General features: G+C 43.4%; 1 protein-coding gene across 2 annotated transcripts in view; it reads left to right on the forward strand.

The window, feature by feature from the left end:
• igf2r (insulin-like growth factor 2 receptor) overlaps positions 1-17913 on the forward strand; it is a 214653-nt gene that overhangs the window by 124211 nt on the left and 72529 nt on the right. For both annotated transcript variants that reach the window (XM_038803333.1, XM_038803343.1), the window contains exons 26-30: positions 3422-3509; positions 10010-10219; positions 13591-13721; positions 16852-16955; positions 17373-17503. In XM_038803333.1, coding sequence (XP_038659261.1) covers positions 3422-3509; positions 10010-10219; positions 13591-13721; positions 16852-16955; positions 17373-17503 — 664 coding nt within the window. The remainder of the gene's footprint in view (positions 1-3421; positions 3510-10009; positions 10220-13590; positions 13722-16851; positions 16956-17372; positions 17504-17913) is intronic.

A 17913-nucleotide genomic window follows, 5' to 3' on the forward strand; every position in this document is an offset into this window, starting at 1 on the left:
ACGATCATAAATGGCGAAGCAGTATTCTGAATGGCCTATTCCTATTTTCAATGCTGCTGTGTCTCAACAATGTATCATTGTATCAAACTGATTCTAAGCTCTTGCCAACCTTAATTTCTTCCTGGGTATGTGAATATAATCTTTTGGGTTTCCTCTTTTTTGCTTTTGAGGAGGGGGAATTGAGTTCTCTTCAAGTTCATATGGTGGCATGGTGGTTAGCCCTGCTGCCTCTCTGCGCCAGAGACCTGGGTTCAATTCATGTCTTAGGTCACTATCTAGGTAGAGTTTGCACGTTCTTCCCGTGTCTGCATGGGTTTATTTTGGGTGCTCCGGTTTCCTCCCACAGTCCAAAGTTGTATAGGTTAGGTGGATTGGCCGTGCTGAATTGCCCCTTCGATTCAATTCGATTCACTTGGAATGGATTGGATTTGCTTATTGTCACGTGTACCGAGGTACAGTGAAAAGTATTTTTCTGTGAGCAGCTCAAACAGATCATTTAGTACATGAAAAAGTAAAATAAAAAGAAAATACATAATAGGGCAACACAAGGTACACAATATAAATACATAGACACCGGCATCGGGTGAAACATACAGGAGTGTAGCGTTAATGAGATCAGTCCATAATAGGGTCATTTAGGAGTCTGGTAACGGCAGGGAAGAAGCTGTTTTTGAATCCAAAGATGTGCAGGTTATGTGGGGTTATGGCATTATGGGGATAGGGCGGGGAGTTTCAGAGAGTTGGTGCAGACTCAATGGACTGAATGGCCTCCTCCTGCACTGTAGGAATTCTATGGTTCTATTACAGGAGGAGGTTCTTGGGCTTATTATGCTTGTGTCAACTCTTTGAAAGAGCTATCTAATTTGTCCCACTGCCCATCTCTGTCCCAGTAGGTCTGTGGTTCTTTCCTTTTCAACTCTATCTAATTAAAGTTTGCAAGGTTTTGTGAGGGCCACGAAGAATCCAGCGCGAGTTTGGAGAGTCAAACAGAAAACATTACAACAATATGTACACAGCAGCAGTAGTTCACCACTGCTTCCTTCTCTTGCTGGTGTACACTGGCCAGCTCTATTTGTATAGGTGCAATTACTAATTGTCCCATCCCCCTCACTGGGGAGCTCTTGCTCATCAAGAGTCTTTTCACATTATGATTTTATAAGTTTCTGTTCTTTGTTGTTTTTGGGCAGTGCTCCTACCAGGCCTTTTAATTTATCCCTCAGCTAATTTCTGTTCTATTTAGTTGTTTGGCCCTAAAATAAATCATGGGATAACCAACTAGGGTCTTTTCATAGTAACTTCATTGCAGTGTTGTTGTCAGCCTTCTTGAGACAATAAAGATTATTATTAATTGTCCCCAGGCAATAGGATTCGGGTAAGTTTAATTGTCCCCAGGCAATAGGATTCGGGTAAGTTATAACATCAGGTATCATTGACTCTCCTTTCACCATCCTGTCAGGCAGTACATGCTGGGTCACAACAATTTGCTGTATTTTTTTATTTTAAAAATCTCTTCTCCCCTCTGGTTCTTCTGCAAATTACCTTAGAAACATAGAAATTAGGTGCAGGAGTGGCCTTTCAGCCCTTTAAACTTGCTCTGCCATTCAATATGATCATGGCTGATCCTCCATCTCATACCATACTCCCCCTCTCCCCATATCCCTTGGCATCTATTTCCTCAAATATATTGAATGGCGTGGCCTCCACAGCCTCTGTTGTAGAGAATTCTACAGGTTCACCACTTCTGAGTAAAGACCTTTCTCCTCATTTCAGCCCTACCCCATATCCTGAGACTGAGCCAGATGAAGCAACATCCCTGCATCTAGTTTGTCCAGCCCTGTCAGAATTTTACGTATTTCAATTAGATCCTGACATTCTTATAAATTCCAGTGAAGTTGACCCAATCTCCTCGTATGACGATCCTGCCATCACAGGAATCAGCCTGGTGAACCTTTGCTGCATTCCCTCTGTGGAAAGGATATCCTTTCTGAGGTAAGGACACCAAAACTGTGCACGATACTCTAGGTGTCGTCTCACCAAGATCCTGTACAGCTGCAGTAAGACATCCTTGCTCCTGTACTCCACTCTTATGGTGAAGCTCATCATACCATTTGCATTCTTATCTGCTTGTTGTCCTGCTTGCTTGCTTCGTGACTGTGTACAAGGAAGAGATTCCTTTGTATGTCAACGTTTTCATAATTTATCACAAATTAAATAATATCTCCATCCGAAGTAGACTTCACATTTATCCACATTATACTGCATCTGCCAGGTATTTGCCCACTCACTCAACTTGTCTAAATCAGTTTGAAGCCTCTTGACATCCTCTCCACCGCTCACATTCTCACCAGGTTTTGTCTCATCTGGAAATGTATAAATATATTTGGTTCCCTCATCAAAATCCTTGGTAGATATTGAATAGTCGGGGCCCAAGCACTAGTCACTGCCTGCCCCGTCAAAAAAAAAGACCATTTATTCTTGTTCTCTCTTTCCCGCCTGTTAACCAATTCTCAATCCATGCCAATGTATTCCCCAATTCCATGTGCTTTAATTTTGCACACTAACCTCTATATCAAAAGCTTGCTGAAAATCTAAATACACCGCATGTAGTTCTCCCCTAGCTATTATGTCATCAAAATAAACTCCATCAGGTTTGTCAAACATGATTTCCCATTCATAGACCTAAGTTGACTTGTATAATCCCTTGATATTTTCTAAGTGTCCTGTTGTCTCACCATTTGTAATAAAATTAACAGTTTCCCTACCATTGATGTTTGGCTAACCGGCTTGGAATTCCCTGTTTTCTCTTTTTTTAAAATAGTGGGGTTATGTTTCATAGAATCCCTACAGTGCAGAAGGAGGCCATTCGTCCCTCTAAAGAGCACCATATCTGGGCCCACTGTCCCGTCCTACCCTATAACCTTGCCTAACCTGTGGGAGGAAACTGTGGCACCCAGAGGAAACCCACGCAAACACTGGGAGAATGTGCAAACTCCACGCAGTCAACCAAGGTCTGAATTGAGTCTTCGGCCCTGGTGATGTAAGGCAGCAGTGCTAAGCACTGAGCCATCGTGCCGCCACTTTCCAATTTTCTGTACTGTTGAGATCACCTGTTAAATCATTGGACTGTTAAATACCCTTAAATCTGTGTTCTCTGGCCTCTCGCCTACTTTACTCTTAAAACTCCTCATCATTTGTATGCTCTATTAAATTCCCCTTGACCTTTCTAGTCTTAAATGGAACATCTGAGCTTTTATAAGCTCACTGCATCTGTATGAAGTCTATGTTTTCACAGCAGGCAAACTTTGTTTTTGATTAAAGAAGACAATTGGCAATAGCTTTTTAATGGCCATCGAGTCAAGTGCACCTTTGAGAGTAACCTTTCTGAAATTTATGGTAACAGCTGTATTCTCTTTCTCTGCAGGGTTCCCCAATATTTGAGGAAAAGGATGAGTGTGAATTTCTCTTTGTGTGGAGAACTCCATCTGCATGTCCAATTCGTAGAGCCCAAGGTATTTGTCAATATAGGTGGACCTGGCAAACACATGACGAGAATTTACCATAGTTTAATTTTATTCCTGTCTGTAAAGGCTACTTATTCCTGTCCCATCAGGAAACAACTCCATAGGAAACCTTCAGAATCCAGTCAGGCAGTATCCAAATCAAAGATCAATGGCAGTTTGTGCTGGTATTCCGTGGTCTTTTTGATCCGCATCCAGTTCAGCCCTGCCAATCTTTGATCTTCCCCTTAAAGCTACAAATGGAGTTGAAGTCAGTGACTTTTGGTGCAACTGGGACATGAGGGGAAAATTACATCGCAAAAATGGAAGTGAAACTTAGAAGGCTTTAAATTTGCTTTGTGTAAATTGGAACAGTGCTGAAAAGTGAAATTCAATACATATCCTTTTTAATTTGAGTCCTTTGGAAGATGCTCGACATAATCATTATTATTGTCACAAGTAGGCTTACAGTAACACTGCGATGAAGCTACTGTGAAAATCCCCTAGTCGCCATACTCCGGTGCCTGTTCGAGAATTCAGAATGTCCAATGAACCTAACAGCACGTCTTTCGGGATTTTGGAAGGAATATTAAACTGCGATTGCTATGTGCAATTCACCAAAGTGGAATATTCTAGTTTCATCACCTTGAAAATATTTAAATGTGACAGAGTGCTACCCAGAGTTCTTACTTGAGTAATTTGGAGTGGAAACTCTTGGCAGTTTCACTGGTCTTCTGAAGTGACTATTCAGAGATATTGGCAGGATACTTGACCTGGGAAGATGAGCATTACAGCTTAGTTAATCATGTTTTTCTGGGGTTCATTCATCTCCCTGCAATGTCCAAGCTAAGGTCAATTAAAATCGCCTCCTACTGTACAGAAGAGGGAATGAAATTTGTTGCTTGTTCTCAATCTGTGACTAAGTCCCATGTTGAATGGATTGGACTAATTACCATTTACCTCTGGGCCATACCAATATCCTCCTTGTCCAATTTACCTCTCCCACTGCAAACCCTTTGGCTCTGCTGATAGATCAGCTCTCTTCACCCTCCATGAATATCTCCCGAATTTCCAGTCACTTGTTCACAAGAGCTTTGTAATCCATGTATGTATTATGAATGATTACATCAGCATCATGACCAGAACAGAAACATGGGTGATGATATCTTTCCCCTTAATGAAGCATCACTGCCTGACTGTATCTTTCATCATCTGCCTCATCATACTGTCATGTTGCGCTTATTACCAAACCACACCTTGGTCCGACCACGTATTCCCCTTGAACTTAATTCCTGTTTGCATATCTTGGCTTTGTTCCACCATTCTCACTATTTTCAAAATCATCGTTCTCTGCTGTCTGATGTTTATAAAAAAAAAAAGCTTTCAACAGTGTTTTCCTCCTGCAGCCTCTGCTCTGAATGACTTCTATGATTTTAACCTCCATCTCAAATTGTCGTTCTCTCTCTCCTCTTGCGTTTACTTCTCTCTTGTAACAGTCAAAGATAAGATGACTTGTCTTGCATCCCGTTCCACATCCTAACTGTACTGTCGCCTGCATCTGTCCCTGGAAAAAAAAATCTATCCTCCAGTTCAATTACAACTGCACCGTCAGAAATTCCAACTGTTTGTCCTTTGGCCCTCCATTTGCCACAGCTCTGTGGCTGCTGGTTTTCTCAACTGCAGCTACATTAGCCTTAGCCCCCAATAAAACCATTACTCAGTCTCCCCCTGTAACTCCCCTGATCCAGCCCTCCTCTCCGTACCCTTAAATCCAAGAGACTTGATAGGATGGTGAATGACTGGTCTGGCCATCCACTGCCATATTTAGCTGGATTGCATAAAACATGATTGCATCCTGCTCTTATCTATTGCTCACTATTCCAACCTGGAATGGAAAGATAGCTCGCAGCGTCTTTTCTTCACTACATAACGGCATTCACAAACCCCTTTCTGCCTCCTGAACTCTCCCCTCATGAGTTCATGAACAGTTTTATCACTAACATTGAGACCATCCAATGGATGCTTCCGCTCTCTCACTCTGTAGCCCAACAGGCCAAACCACCTATCCTGAACTTGTATCTTTCTCTCTCATTTCTGTCCTATCTCCCCTCAAGCCCTCTCCAAGCTTCTCTTGTCCATGACATCCACTTTCTGATCCCTTGAACCTATTCCTACTGAACTGCTGAACACTTGACTACAATGTTAGCCGATATTGTTAATGGTTCTTTCTTTTCTGGCATTGTCCTTCTTTCCTTTTAACTTTCCAGTCGTCACACCACTCCTCAAACTGCCATCCTTTGATCCCAGAATCTTTGTAACTTACCATCCCATACAATTTACAGTACAGAAGGAGGCCATTCGGCCCATCAAGTCTGCACCGACCCTTATAAAGAGCACCTCACTTAAGCCCACACCTCCACCCTATCCCAGTAACCCCACCAAACCTTTTTGGACATTAAGTGGAATTTAGCAGTGCCAATCCACCTAACCTGCACATCTTTGGACTGTGGGAGGAAACCGGAGCACCCGGAGGAAACCCATGCAGACCATGGGGAGAATGTGCAGACTCCGCACAGACAGTGACACAAGCCGGGAATCAAACTTGGGACCCTGGAGTTGTGAAGCAACTGTGCTACCGTGCTGCTCATCTCGAACCCCTGCTGCCCTCCAAAGTCCTTGAGTGTATCGTTGACTCCGTACCATCTTTCTCTGAATTCAATGCTTGAATCTGCCAATCAGGCCCCTGCCACAGTAGCAAAACATCTGTTTCTCAGATTCTACTGCCTCTTCTATTTTTAATCCAGTGAGATCTGACCATCTGGACTATTTGGATCTGAGATCCAAAGTTTGTTTTGAGTTTTGCATGTCACTAATGTAAATTATAAAATGAAGTTAACCCAGCCCAATTCTTGGGGCACCCCACTCATTATCATTTCTTTCCCCATGTAAAACCTGTCTTTTTTTTAAAAAACACATTTTTGTTCCAAATGCAACAAAAACAAAGGCAACAAAACTCGTGCTTTCCATCCCCCCCCTTCCCCCTCAAAAAGTTGCTAGTCGCACCAATCCCTAAAGATGACGATGAACTGCTTCCATTTAGAGTGGAAACTTGCTTCAACCCTCTGATAGCAAATTTGATTTCCTCCAATCCTAGCCAGGTGTGCCAGCCAGTTCATCGCCCTAGGTGGCACTGCCGATCTCCAACCATGCAGGACTCGTCACCGGGCTACCAGTGAGGCAAAGGCCAAAACGTCTGCCCCCTTCCCCTCTAGCAGCTCTGGCAAGTCCGAATACCTTGCCACCAGCAGACAGGGTTCCACCTTGACCCCCACGATTCCCGACATGGTCTCAAAGAACTCGGCCAGCTTTGGGCATGACCAAAAAATGTTCAAAAGCCCTCTCTGGCATCGCTCGCATCTCTCCTTCACCCCAAGGAATAACCCACTCATGCGCACCTTGGTCAGTTGTGTCCTATGCCTTCAGTTGTATCAGGCCCAGTCTAGTACAAGTGGAGATAGAATTACCTCTGTGGGATCTCGCTCCAAAGCCGCCCTGCTAGATCAAGGCCCAATTCCTCCTCCCACCCCTCACTTGTCTCATCCAACGGCGCCCTTACTTCCTCCAGCAGCCACCCGCATATGTCTGAAATCTCCCTTCTGCCAATCATCCTGCGATAACACTGTGTCCAGCAAGGTGTCCTTTGACAGCTGTGGGAAGGAGGGGGCCTCCTTGCAGAGAAACTCATTCCCTCTCGGGGAGTTGAAATTTCTCAGTCAACTCCTTCTGACTTGCAAACCTACTATCCACATACATGTCCTTAAATCTCACCACCTCCACCCATTCCCAGTGGGATTAATTTATGGTTGTCACAAATTGGTGCTGAGATGGACATGCTCCTCCACCTTAAATGGTGCCTGAATTGGTTCCAGACTTTCAAAAATGCTACCAGCACTGGGCTCTTCGAAAACCTTGCTGGGGAGAGCGGGCGATGGGCAGCAACTAGCTGCCACAAGAATGTCCCTACACACAATACTTTCTCCATCTGCACCCTTTTCATGTTTGCTGCCCAGTAGTAGACCATAAAATTCGGCAGTGCCAGACCTCCCAAGCGCCGTCCCCTCTGCGAATCCTGGGATTCTTCCCCGACCTCACGAAGGCCGAGATCAGTTTATCCACCTTGGCGAAGAACTATTGGGGAAGAAAATCAGGGGGGTGACCGAAGCACAAACAGAAACCTCATTAGGGCTAAATCGTTGGCTTTTAAAGCAGACCAAGGCAGGCCAGCAGCACGGTTCGATTCCCGTACCAGCCTCTCTGAACAGACGCCGGAATGTGGCGATTAGGGGCTTTTCACAGTAACTTCATTTGAAGCCTACTTGTGACAATAAGCGATTTTCATTTTTCATCTGCACTCCCCCCGCCAGGGAGAGCGGGAATGAGTCGCACATCCGCTGGTCACCAAGCTAGCCAAATTCAGTTTGTGGAGCCCTGCCCAGTCATGGGCCATCTGGAGCCCCCAAGTTCCTGAACTTGGTTTGGGCCAACTTGAATGGCAGTACTCCCAGCTTCCCATCCTGGGGGTTAACCGGGAAGATTTTACTCTTACACAGGTATGGTTTGTATCCTGGGAAGGCTTCATCCTCCCTTCAGGGGCTCCATTATCCTTCCCAAGCTGGCTAGTGGGACCGAGACATAGAGCAGCAGATTCTCAGCATAGAGGGACACTCTCTTTGCTCTCTGCCTCCTCTCTCAATGCCTCTCCACTCACCTGATGACCTGAGCGCAATTGCCAGAGTGAACAGCAGTGGGGAAAACGGGCATCTCTGCCTCGTGTCCTGTACAACTGGAAGTAATCTGTGCTCATGGCGTAAGCCCAGATGCTCGCCGTGGGAGCAGTGTGCAACCCTTTCACCCACGAGATGTACACTGGCCCAAACCCAAACCGTTCCAGTACCTCTGAGGTACTTCCATTCCACCTGGTCAAAGGCCTTATCGGCATCCATGGAGAAGCGTGGCTAAAACCTGTGCATTGGTGATCAGAAGTGAGATAGGTCTGTAAGACCCACACTCCTCCACGTCTTTGTCTTTCTTCAGAATCAATAAGATCAAAGCCTGTGGGCTCAAGGCCTCCCTCGTGACTCGTTGAATATCCCAAGCAAGTGTGGTGCCAGTACTGCTACAAGCGTTTTGAAGAAGTACACCTGGAACCTATCTCTCTCTTTTCCCCCCCCTCCCCCCCCCCAAAACCATGAAGACTAATCCCCCCAGAAACTATTTCGTCCCCAAATCTCCCTCCAGGGGCTCCGATGTGTACAGCCCTTAGTAGAAAGCTCCAAAAGGCATCATTGATCTCTTCTGGAGCCATGACCAGCCGACTCCCTTCATTCCATATCTGTGCTATCTCCTGTGCAGCGGCTTGCCTCCTCAGCTGATGGGCCAACAGGTGGCTGGCCTTGTCACCATGCTCATAGAAGGTTCCATGTGAATGACCATTCTGGTCGCAGCTCACATAGTTGCCGATGGCCAGTGCCGTCTTTTCACAAAAAGCTCGTCGGCGAGGTGAGCCGTTTCCAACCTGTATGGGGGGGCGCTGGGCCCGGCCTGCCTCCAACCTCACATCCACAGACAATATTCTTTGGCTGCCACTAGCATGGTTATTTTGGCCTCATGAGGTAATTCATCCATCTTGCTCCATGCTAGTCCTGCTCCGTGACCTGTCCTTTCCATTTCCAAGGTTGTTTCTCCCTGTGTGTCCAGCTGCCGCTCCACCCTGTCCATCAAGCCATGGAGGGGGAGAGGGGCCACTGATGCTTCAATAGCCATTTCCATGATAACGACGGGTCCTTCTTCGCTGCTTTCCTGTGCTTTTGCGACGAACTCCATCAGCCTCTCCGAGGACTGGGATGGGGAAGCCTCTCCAGGGTCCGCAATGTTCGACTTTGTGTTGCCACGTGGGTCCACTGACTCCGATACAGGGGCTTGCTCTGTATATTTTTATCCCATTTGCATCTTGCCCGGCAGCTTGCCAACATTCCCACCTGATAGTGCTGCTGACGAGGATCAGGTCAATCCTATTTACTTCACTTTTGGTTCCCATTCATCGGGTTAGAATGGTCCAAAAACAAGTTTCCAGGTGGGTGTCACCTTTTGTGCAGGCGATTAGCTCATAGCCGCACCGGAAGTGACCTGCTGTCTTTTACCCTTCGGGCAATTTCTTCTCTATCCCCAAGATTTACTTTGAACCCCCACGTGCCTAGGTTTTAATTAATCGTGTGAAACTTTGGCAAATGCTCTAAAGGCTGAGGTACGATATATTACCACCGCTCACTTAGGATGGACTTCCTTGGAGAAGTTGAATATTCTGGATATTGAAGGAATTACTAAATGCATTGCTAAACTTAGTGATTCCAATAACCATTAGAGAATTTTTTATTTTAGCTGCAGTGAACTGGAATAATTTTAAATATTGTCAAGTCAATAAATTTTAACCATAAATGTGCTTTCTTGCCAAGGTGAAAACTGCCAAATTAAGGATCCCAAATATGGTTCTGTGATCGATCTGAACCCACTTGCCAAAGAAGATCAGGCGGTGAAGGTTGATGAATATATATATTACTTCAGAGTATGTGACCAATTGAGCTTGAACTGTGGAGCAGTTTCAACCAGTCGGGCAGATTCGGTATCAGCATGTCAGAAAAAGTCTACTTTCAGTAAGATAGCAGGTATGTTTCCCCTTTTCAATATGAAGTGATATGAATTAAATGTTTCTTTTTTTTTAGGAAGGAGTCTACGCACCCAGGTTTCTCTTGACAGAAGCAATGTTCTGATTAAATAACTGGAGGCAGCAATTCATTTTAAAATCCTCTTCTCTCCCTGGAAGTGCTCTTGATACTTAGTGTGTCAAGAAATGTTTTGGTAGTTTATAGCATAAATTAACTTGATTAAGCTGTGTTTATTTGAATACACCGAGTGTGACTATATGTTGGTAAAACAGAAGCAGTAGTACTGATAATATTGCCATTTTGCAATACCAGCTTCCCAACAGAAATGTAAGTTGAGAAAGAGCTATATGACCAAAGCAATAATTATTGAGAGATTTTGGCAACGCCCAAGACTGATAATCAAGTATTCATCACTATCCTTGATTTCATCAGTTTTGTGAAGGCCATGTTCTTTGCAATGTTGTTCTGTTAGCTGCTCCATCTCCCCTTTGTAATGTGTCCTTGTCACCTAATACTAAAGTGGTAAAAATGTGTGCTTTTGTAAATTTTAATTGTCCTATTCTTGTTTCATGTGATCATTTTGAGTCCAGAACGATTTGAGAGATCCAAGTGACCAGTGATCTTAAGAGGATGATATTGTAGTTACAGGGTTCCCAAGTAATGTTCTGTATGAGCCAACCTGAGCAGAGCACCCTGTTCATTTCCACTAGTTGCCTTAGTGTGCCGTTTTTCTTATTTACAGAAGAGAAAAACTGGCAGAGAACAGCTGGCTTATAGAATATGTCCCATTCAGCTGAGTTTCAACCAGGCCCCCCCGGTATAGTTTAAATGTTAGGGCTAGATCGTTCAGGAGAGATGTTAGAAAGAACCTCTTCACTCAAAGGTGGTTAGAGGTTTGGAACTCTCTCCCACAAACCGCATTTGAAGCTAGATAAGTTCATTTTAAATCTGAGATAGTTTTTTGTTAATCAAAGGTATCCAAGGATATGGGCCAATAGCAGGTATATGGAGGTAGGTCACAGATCAGCCATGAACTCATTGAATGGTGGGACAGACTCAAGAGGCTGACTGGCCTACTCCTGTTCCTATATTCACCACCTACCAGCATCCATTTAATCACTTGGGAGAAATGACAAGCAAGCATTCCCGTGGCCAATTAGGGGGAATAAAATTCATTTGGATCATTTCTCTCCAGCCCCTGAAAGTAATTAAAAAGTGAACTCCAGATGATAATGACCATGAGGTTATTACCCATCCCCATCATATACCATTTTGTGTGCAACCAGACCAGTTTTCTCCAGGACCTTGTCCAGCAACAATTAACTTAAATTTATATAGTGATTTTAAATTAGTAAAACATCCCACAGTGCTACAGGGTCATAGAGTACCATTTGACACTGAGTAACATGAAATATTAGGACAGGAGACCCCAAGAACTTAAGAGGTAAGTTTTAAAGAACATCTTAACAGAGGAGCGATAAAGGGTTTAAGGAGGGGGAAAGAATTCCAGTGAAAATTACAGTATGCTAGAGGTTAGAACTGGAGGAGGGCAGAGATTCAAGGAAGAAGGCGGGCCACAGTAATGGAGTGATTTAAAAGGATGTGAATTCTGAAATAAATCTCCGTTCGAAAGCCAACACAGGCCGTCATGTATAGGAGACAATTATGTGCGTGATTTGGGATAAGTAAGGATGTGAACAGCAAAGTTATAAATGTGCTCAAGTTTACAGAGGGTGTATGACAGGAAGCTGTATCCACGTCCTGGATCAGCAACATGTTCTAAAGGTCAGTGATAATCTGGGAAATGGAAATCCTTCTAATGGCTAATCTTTGCTTACGTAACCTGTACACCTTCTGATGCAAGGTCAGTGTCCTGAATCATTAACACTATTTCTCTCTCCATCTGCTGAGTACTTGCAGCGTTTTTGGATACTATTTTCAGTTTGACATTTTGCTGTTGCGCACCTTTCTCACACTTAATATAGTTTCATGGTCTCTCCATTTTCAACTGACCAGGTGTAGAAACTTGTTAACTAAAAGCAAAATGCCACAGATCCTGTAAATCTTACATAAAAACAGAAAACAGTGAAAAAGCTCTGCAGGTCAGGCAGCATCTGTGCATAGAGAGAGAGAGAGAGTGTGAGTTAGCGTTCCGAGTCGTCATGGCTATTCTTCAGAGCAGAAACATGTTCTCTGGTTTCTTTATAAACCAGTTCCTTGAAAGGCAAAATAAGAATCATGGATTCGGTGTTTACCACACACGGCTTTTTGAGAAACTTGCTATTCCCACTTCCCCGCCTTTTCCTTGTAACCCTCAAATAGTTTTCTCTATGGATAATTTTCCAATTTCCCTTTCAATGTCACGATTGAAGTTCCCTCCATCATTGTGCTCTCGGGCAGTACATTTCAGCTTCTAACCACTTGTTGCTTTTTTTTTTAAAAGATGGATGCAACGTGCTCATTTAGTGCCTTGACTATGCCCCACCATCTCTTTAGGTCCCTAACTTGACACACTCTTCCACGTGTGCTACCACACTTTGCTCTTTTTATACCTATAGAAAACTTTTGGATTCACTTTTGTGTTGGCTATCAGTCTCTTCTCATACTCTCTTTGCTTTTTTTTCACTTCTTATCCACTGAACTACTATAATTCAGCCTGGACCTCGATTGTAGTTTCCTCATAACTGTCCTATCGATCATTTTTCAGCTTCATCTTACCCTATCTGTTAATCGAGGAAGTTTTAAACTTGTTTGTCCTACCTTTCCCTGTCATGGGAATGTACCCTGATTGTACCTGAAATATTTCCTCTTTAGCAGAACAGTGGGCTGCCTTCTTAGTTTTGCCTGACAATCTTTGATTCTATTTTACCTGGGCTGTATCCATTTGCAACCGTTAAAGTTGGCTCTCCCCAATTAATTGCTTTAACACTGAATTCTCTTTACCCTTTTTCCGAGCCAACCTAAACCTTAAGATGATATGACCACTATCCTCTAAATGTGCCCCTACTGACAATTGATCCACTTGGCCCCCAAATCCAGCAATGCCTCCTTCATTGTTAGACTAAAAATAATGGTGTGAAAAGGTCTTCTGAACACTGTAGAAACTCTTGCTCATTTACACTATTACTATCCCAGTCTGTATTATGGAAATTGAAGTTCTTAATAGTATTAATTCAGAGGACAATTGCAATTTTCTTTTGACTACAGACAGAACTTAAGTTGTCTGATGTGATTAATTAGCAGGACAATACAAATTTTATTCTGTTAAATGGCGGCTCATTCTCACTATTTTAGCAGTTGCAGTGTCCGAATTGTAATTGAAAGTTTGCATTTTAAAACACCATGTTATTGTTTGCTATGTCTTCTAAAAGGACGCTTTACCCAGAACTTAACCTATGAAGATGGATTGATAATGATAAACTACACAAGAGGTGATGTTTGCCATAAAATTTATGAACGGTCAACAGCCATCCTGTTCTACTGTGATCACAGCCAAACTCCGGTCAGTGAAATACTAATGCGTGATTTAGAGCTGCCAATTAATATTCTGTTGCATGAAGGTTACCAGTGCATCGCCAGCCTTAAAACTCATTCCTGAATATTAATACTGAATGTTTCCTTCAAACATTTTTAAAATGTAAAACTTGCATTCTGTGTTGTCCAATTTTAAAACCAATGCCTTGCAAGAAAAAGATTGATTTTTCACATATCTAGAAGCGCTTTCTATCTGAAGAAGAAATCTTCTGACATTATGTCCACGGGTATTAAAGTTGTATTTTTGACATTTGATTGCAACTTTGTTGTACAAAACCTTTTGAAGTGGAACTTTTATCATGGAGTATTTAGATCCACGTTTTAATCTAAATTCTATTTTTAAAAAACCCCGTTTTAATCAAAATGGTTTCTTCTATGGCATGCTCATGAGTTGGTTGTTTGCCTTAGTGGCATGTGCAAATTGGTCCAGCAGCATCCAAAACTGACATGCCGTGTAACCCCTTCAAATTGATTCCGAATGTTGTAGTGTAATGGCATGTACGATTTTACTGTAAATGTGAGCCTAGATGTGCTGCAAACTGGGTTAGATTTTGTTCCAGTGATGAGGGCCCTCCCTCTGGTTGGCTAGGGGCGCAGCTAGTTCTGGAGCATAAGTCATCAATACTATTGCTGGTAAACGTCAGAGCACATGACCTTTGCAGTATCCAGTGCCTTTAGTAGTTTTTTGGTATCACATGGAGTGAATCAAATTAGCTGAAGATTGACATCTGTGATGCTGGGGACCCCAGCATGAGGCAGAGATGCATCATTCACTTTGCACTTTTTGTCCTGAGGATTGTTGCAAATGCTTCAGACTAGTCCATTGCACTTAAGTGCGGACATCCCCCATCATTGACTATGCGGATATTTGTGAAAGCTCCTCCTCCAGTGAGTTGTTTAATTATTCATCACCATTCAAGACTGGATGTGGCAGGATTGTAGATCTTGGCTTGGAACCGTTTGTTGTGGGATAACTTGGGTCTGTCAGTCTCTTGCTGCTTTTGCTGTTTGGCATGCGAATAGAATAGAATAGAACAGTACAGCACAGAACAGGCCCTTCGGCCCTCAATGTTGTGCCGAGCAATGATCACCCTACTCAAGCCAACGTATCCACCCTATACCAGTAACCCCCCCCCCCCCCCCCCATTAACCTTATTATTTAGGACACTAAGGGCAATTTATCATGGCCAATCCACCTAACCCGCACATCTTTGGACTGTGGGAGGAAACCGGAGTACCCGGAGGAAACCCACGCACACACGGGGAGGACGTGCAGACTCCGTACAGACAGTGACCCAGCCGGGAACTGAACCTGGGACCCTGGAGCTGTGAAGCATTTATGCTAACCACCATGCTACCGTGCTGCCCACTGCTACCGTGCTGCCCAGTAGTCCTGTGTTGGAGTTTCACCAGGTTGACCACATTTTTTAGATATGCCTAGTGTTGGCATTCTCTCCTGCACACCTCATTGAACCAGGGTTAATCCAGACTTGATGATAGATTGAGGGATACGTCCGGGCGTGAGGTTACAGATTGTGGCTGTGTACAATTCTGCTGCCGCTGATGGCTCACAGCACCTAATGGATGCCTGGTTTTGAGTTGCTAGATCTGTTCAAAATTTATTCCATTTATCATGGTGGCAGTGCCACATAATCATGTGAAGGCAGGACTTTGTCTCCACACCAAATGATCACGTCTGCCAAAACTGTCATACTGTCTGCGACAGGTGAATTGGTGAGGATGAGCTCCTGCAGAATTTTCGCTTTTATTGGTTCTCTCCCCACCTGCACTGAAACAGTCTAGCAGCTGCTTTCTTCAGGACTCGGCGAGCTCAGTAAGAAATGGGGCGACCGACTCTGGCAGGTGGTAATTAGCAGCAGGTTTCCTTGCCCATGTTTGACCTGAGACTGTTTTGGACTCAGGGTAACTCTCTCCTGACAGTGTACCACTGTGCCACCACCTCTGGCCTGTCCGGACAGTGGGGCAACATGTAATTAGGGATGGTGATATTCATATCTGGGACGTTGTCTGTAAGGTATGATTCCGAGTTTGCCTGACTCGTCTGTGGGACAGCTCTCCCAATTTTGACACATGCCCTTTGAACAGTTGACAGGGTTGGGTTTGCCATTGTCTTTTCCGGTGCCGATGTTGGTTGGTCAGTACAGTTCTTTTAGACTTTATCGCAGTTTAATACAACGAAATAGCTTGCTGTTGCACTTCAGAGGATATTTAAGAGTCAACCACATTGTTGCCAGTCTAGAGTCAGCAGATTTCCTTTTCTAAAGGGCATTAGTGAACTAAATAGGTTTTTTTACAGATATGGGCACATGGTCACCAGTGCTAAGACTAGCTTTTTAATTCCATATTTATTAGCTTAAATTAATTCCGCTAGTTGATGTGATGGAATTTGAACCAGTGTCCTAGTGTATGAACCTGGGTCTCTGGGTTGCCAGTCCAGTGACATTAAGACGGGACACTGCTTTCCCCTTTGGACATCAATTTTAAAATGTACAGGATGGTAAGATTCTTAATGTACCTGACGGTAAATGCTGAGAGGATGTTTCCCCTCATGGGAGAGTTTATGACCAGAGGGCATATCTCAGAATAAAGGGGTGCCCATTTCAGGCTGACATGAGGAATTTATTTTGAGGGTTGAGAGTCTTTCGAACTCCTTGTCACAGAGAGCTGTGGAAGCAGATTCCTGTTCTATATTTAAGGCTGAGATGGATTCTTGATCAGTCAGGGAATCAGGGTTACAGGAAAAGGGCAGGAAAGTGGATGTCAGGAATGCTGGATCAACAATTATCTTTTTGAATGGTGGAGCAGGCTCTAGGGGCCGAACAGCCCACTCCTGTTCCTATTTCTTAGTGTAAATTCATAACATAACATGCTGTGCTTCAGAAAAACGATCATTTATTTGTGTTCTGTGGATGATGTCTGGATTGTTCGGGACCGTCAGAGGGGAAAGAAACAATGTAAATGCCAATATTGTCCTTAAAAGTAGTTGGCATAAATACATTATAAAATGGCATCCCTCAATTATAATTTGTGCTTAAAATGTGGGAATATATGTAAATTTGCATTTTTTCCTCTCCTAGGGCAAGCCCGTATTTTTGAGGGAAACTCCAGACTGCACATACCTGTTTGAATGGCATACGTCATATGCATGCCCGCCCTTCAGATACATTGATTGCACGTTGAGGTATGTTTGTTTTTTTGAGAGGTTTTCTCTTTTGATAAACTTTTAGTGAAGTAGATGTTAAAATGGCTTGTGTAATTGCTAAAACACAATTGATGTATGAATTGCGAGCAGAACCAAGTTGTATTCCCAGAGCATGCAATGGGTAATATAACAGTAAGCAATGGTTCATCCAAGGGAGAAATGCGATCACGTTCACAATCGGAAGAACAGTTGCCTAACAATGCATTTTTCATGTTAATTGTTTCCATTTCTTTACTGATATGTTCGATTGTACTGTGATGTGAATCTATAAAAGGTTAATTGTGTTGAAGGCCTGGCGTTCACTGCAGTTATGATATCCTTATTGGGTGTTTAGGAAAGACACAATAAAAGCCATTGCAAGATTATTTAATTTAACACTCCAATCTTCCCTTTTAGGGATAGTGATGGAAATTCCTATGACCTCAGTCCTTTATCACAGTCCCGAGTGAACTGGGAGATTGAACAACAGCCAAGTGGTGTGCAGAAGTATTACATCAACATCTGCAAGTCACTAGTCCCAAAAAATGGTGAGTGCACTCCAACAGGAGTATATAACCACATGGCATTTGGTGGAATGCCATTCCTTGGACATGAAAGTAAAGTGCAAATGCATTCCATGAATTGATCAAAGTTGGTGACCGTAAGTATTCCTGCAATTTTCGGACAAGGTGGAGCAAAGGAACAGAAAAGTTAAATTCCATAAATTCGAGTCCCTGTTGGAGAACTAATACCAAACTAGTTTAAAAGTTCAATTTTTATGTTCTGCCTGGAGAATAAAAGTTAATTTACCTTGGTTTCAGCAAGATCTGACTTCTTATCCTCTTTTAGGAATTTACAATGGCAAACTCTTAAACCAGTTCAGAGTGCTTGTACTACAGTAAAATAATTTAACATGTCATGGGCAAAATGTCAGTTCATGGTACGGGGTAGGAAAGTG

Source organism: Scyliorhinus canicula, chromosome 1 (assembly GCF_902713615.1).
Source record: "Scyliorhinus canicula chromosome 1, sScyCan1.1, whole genome shotgun sequence".
Taxonomy (NCBI): domain Eukaryota; kingdom Metazoa; phylum Chordata; class Chondrichthyes; order Carcharhiniformes; family Scyliorhinidae; genus Scyliorhinus; species Scyliorhinus canicula.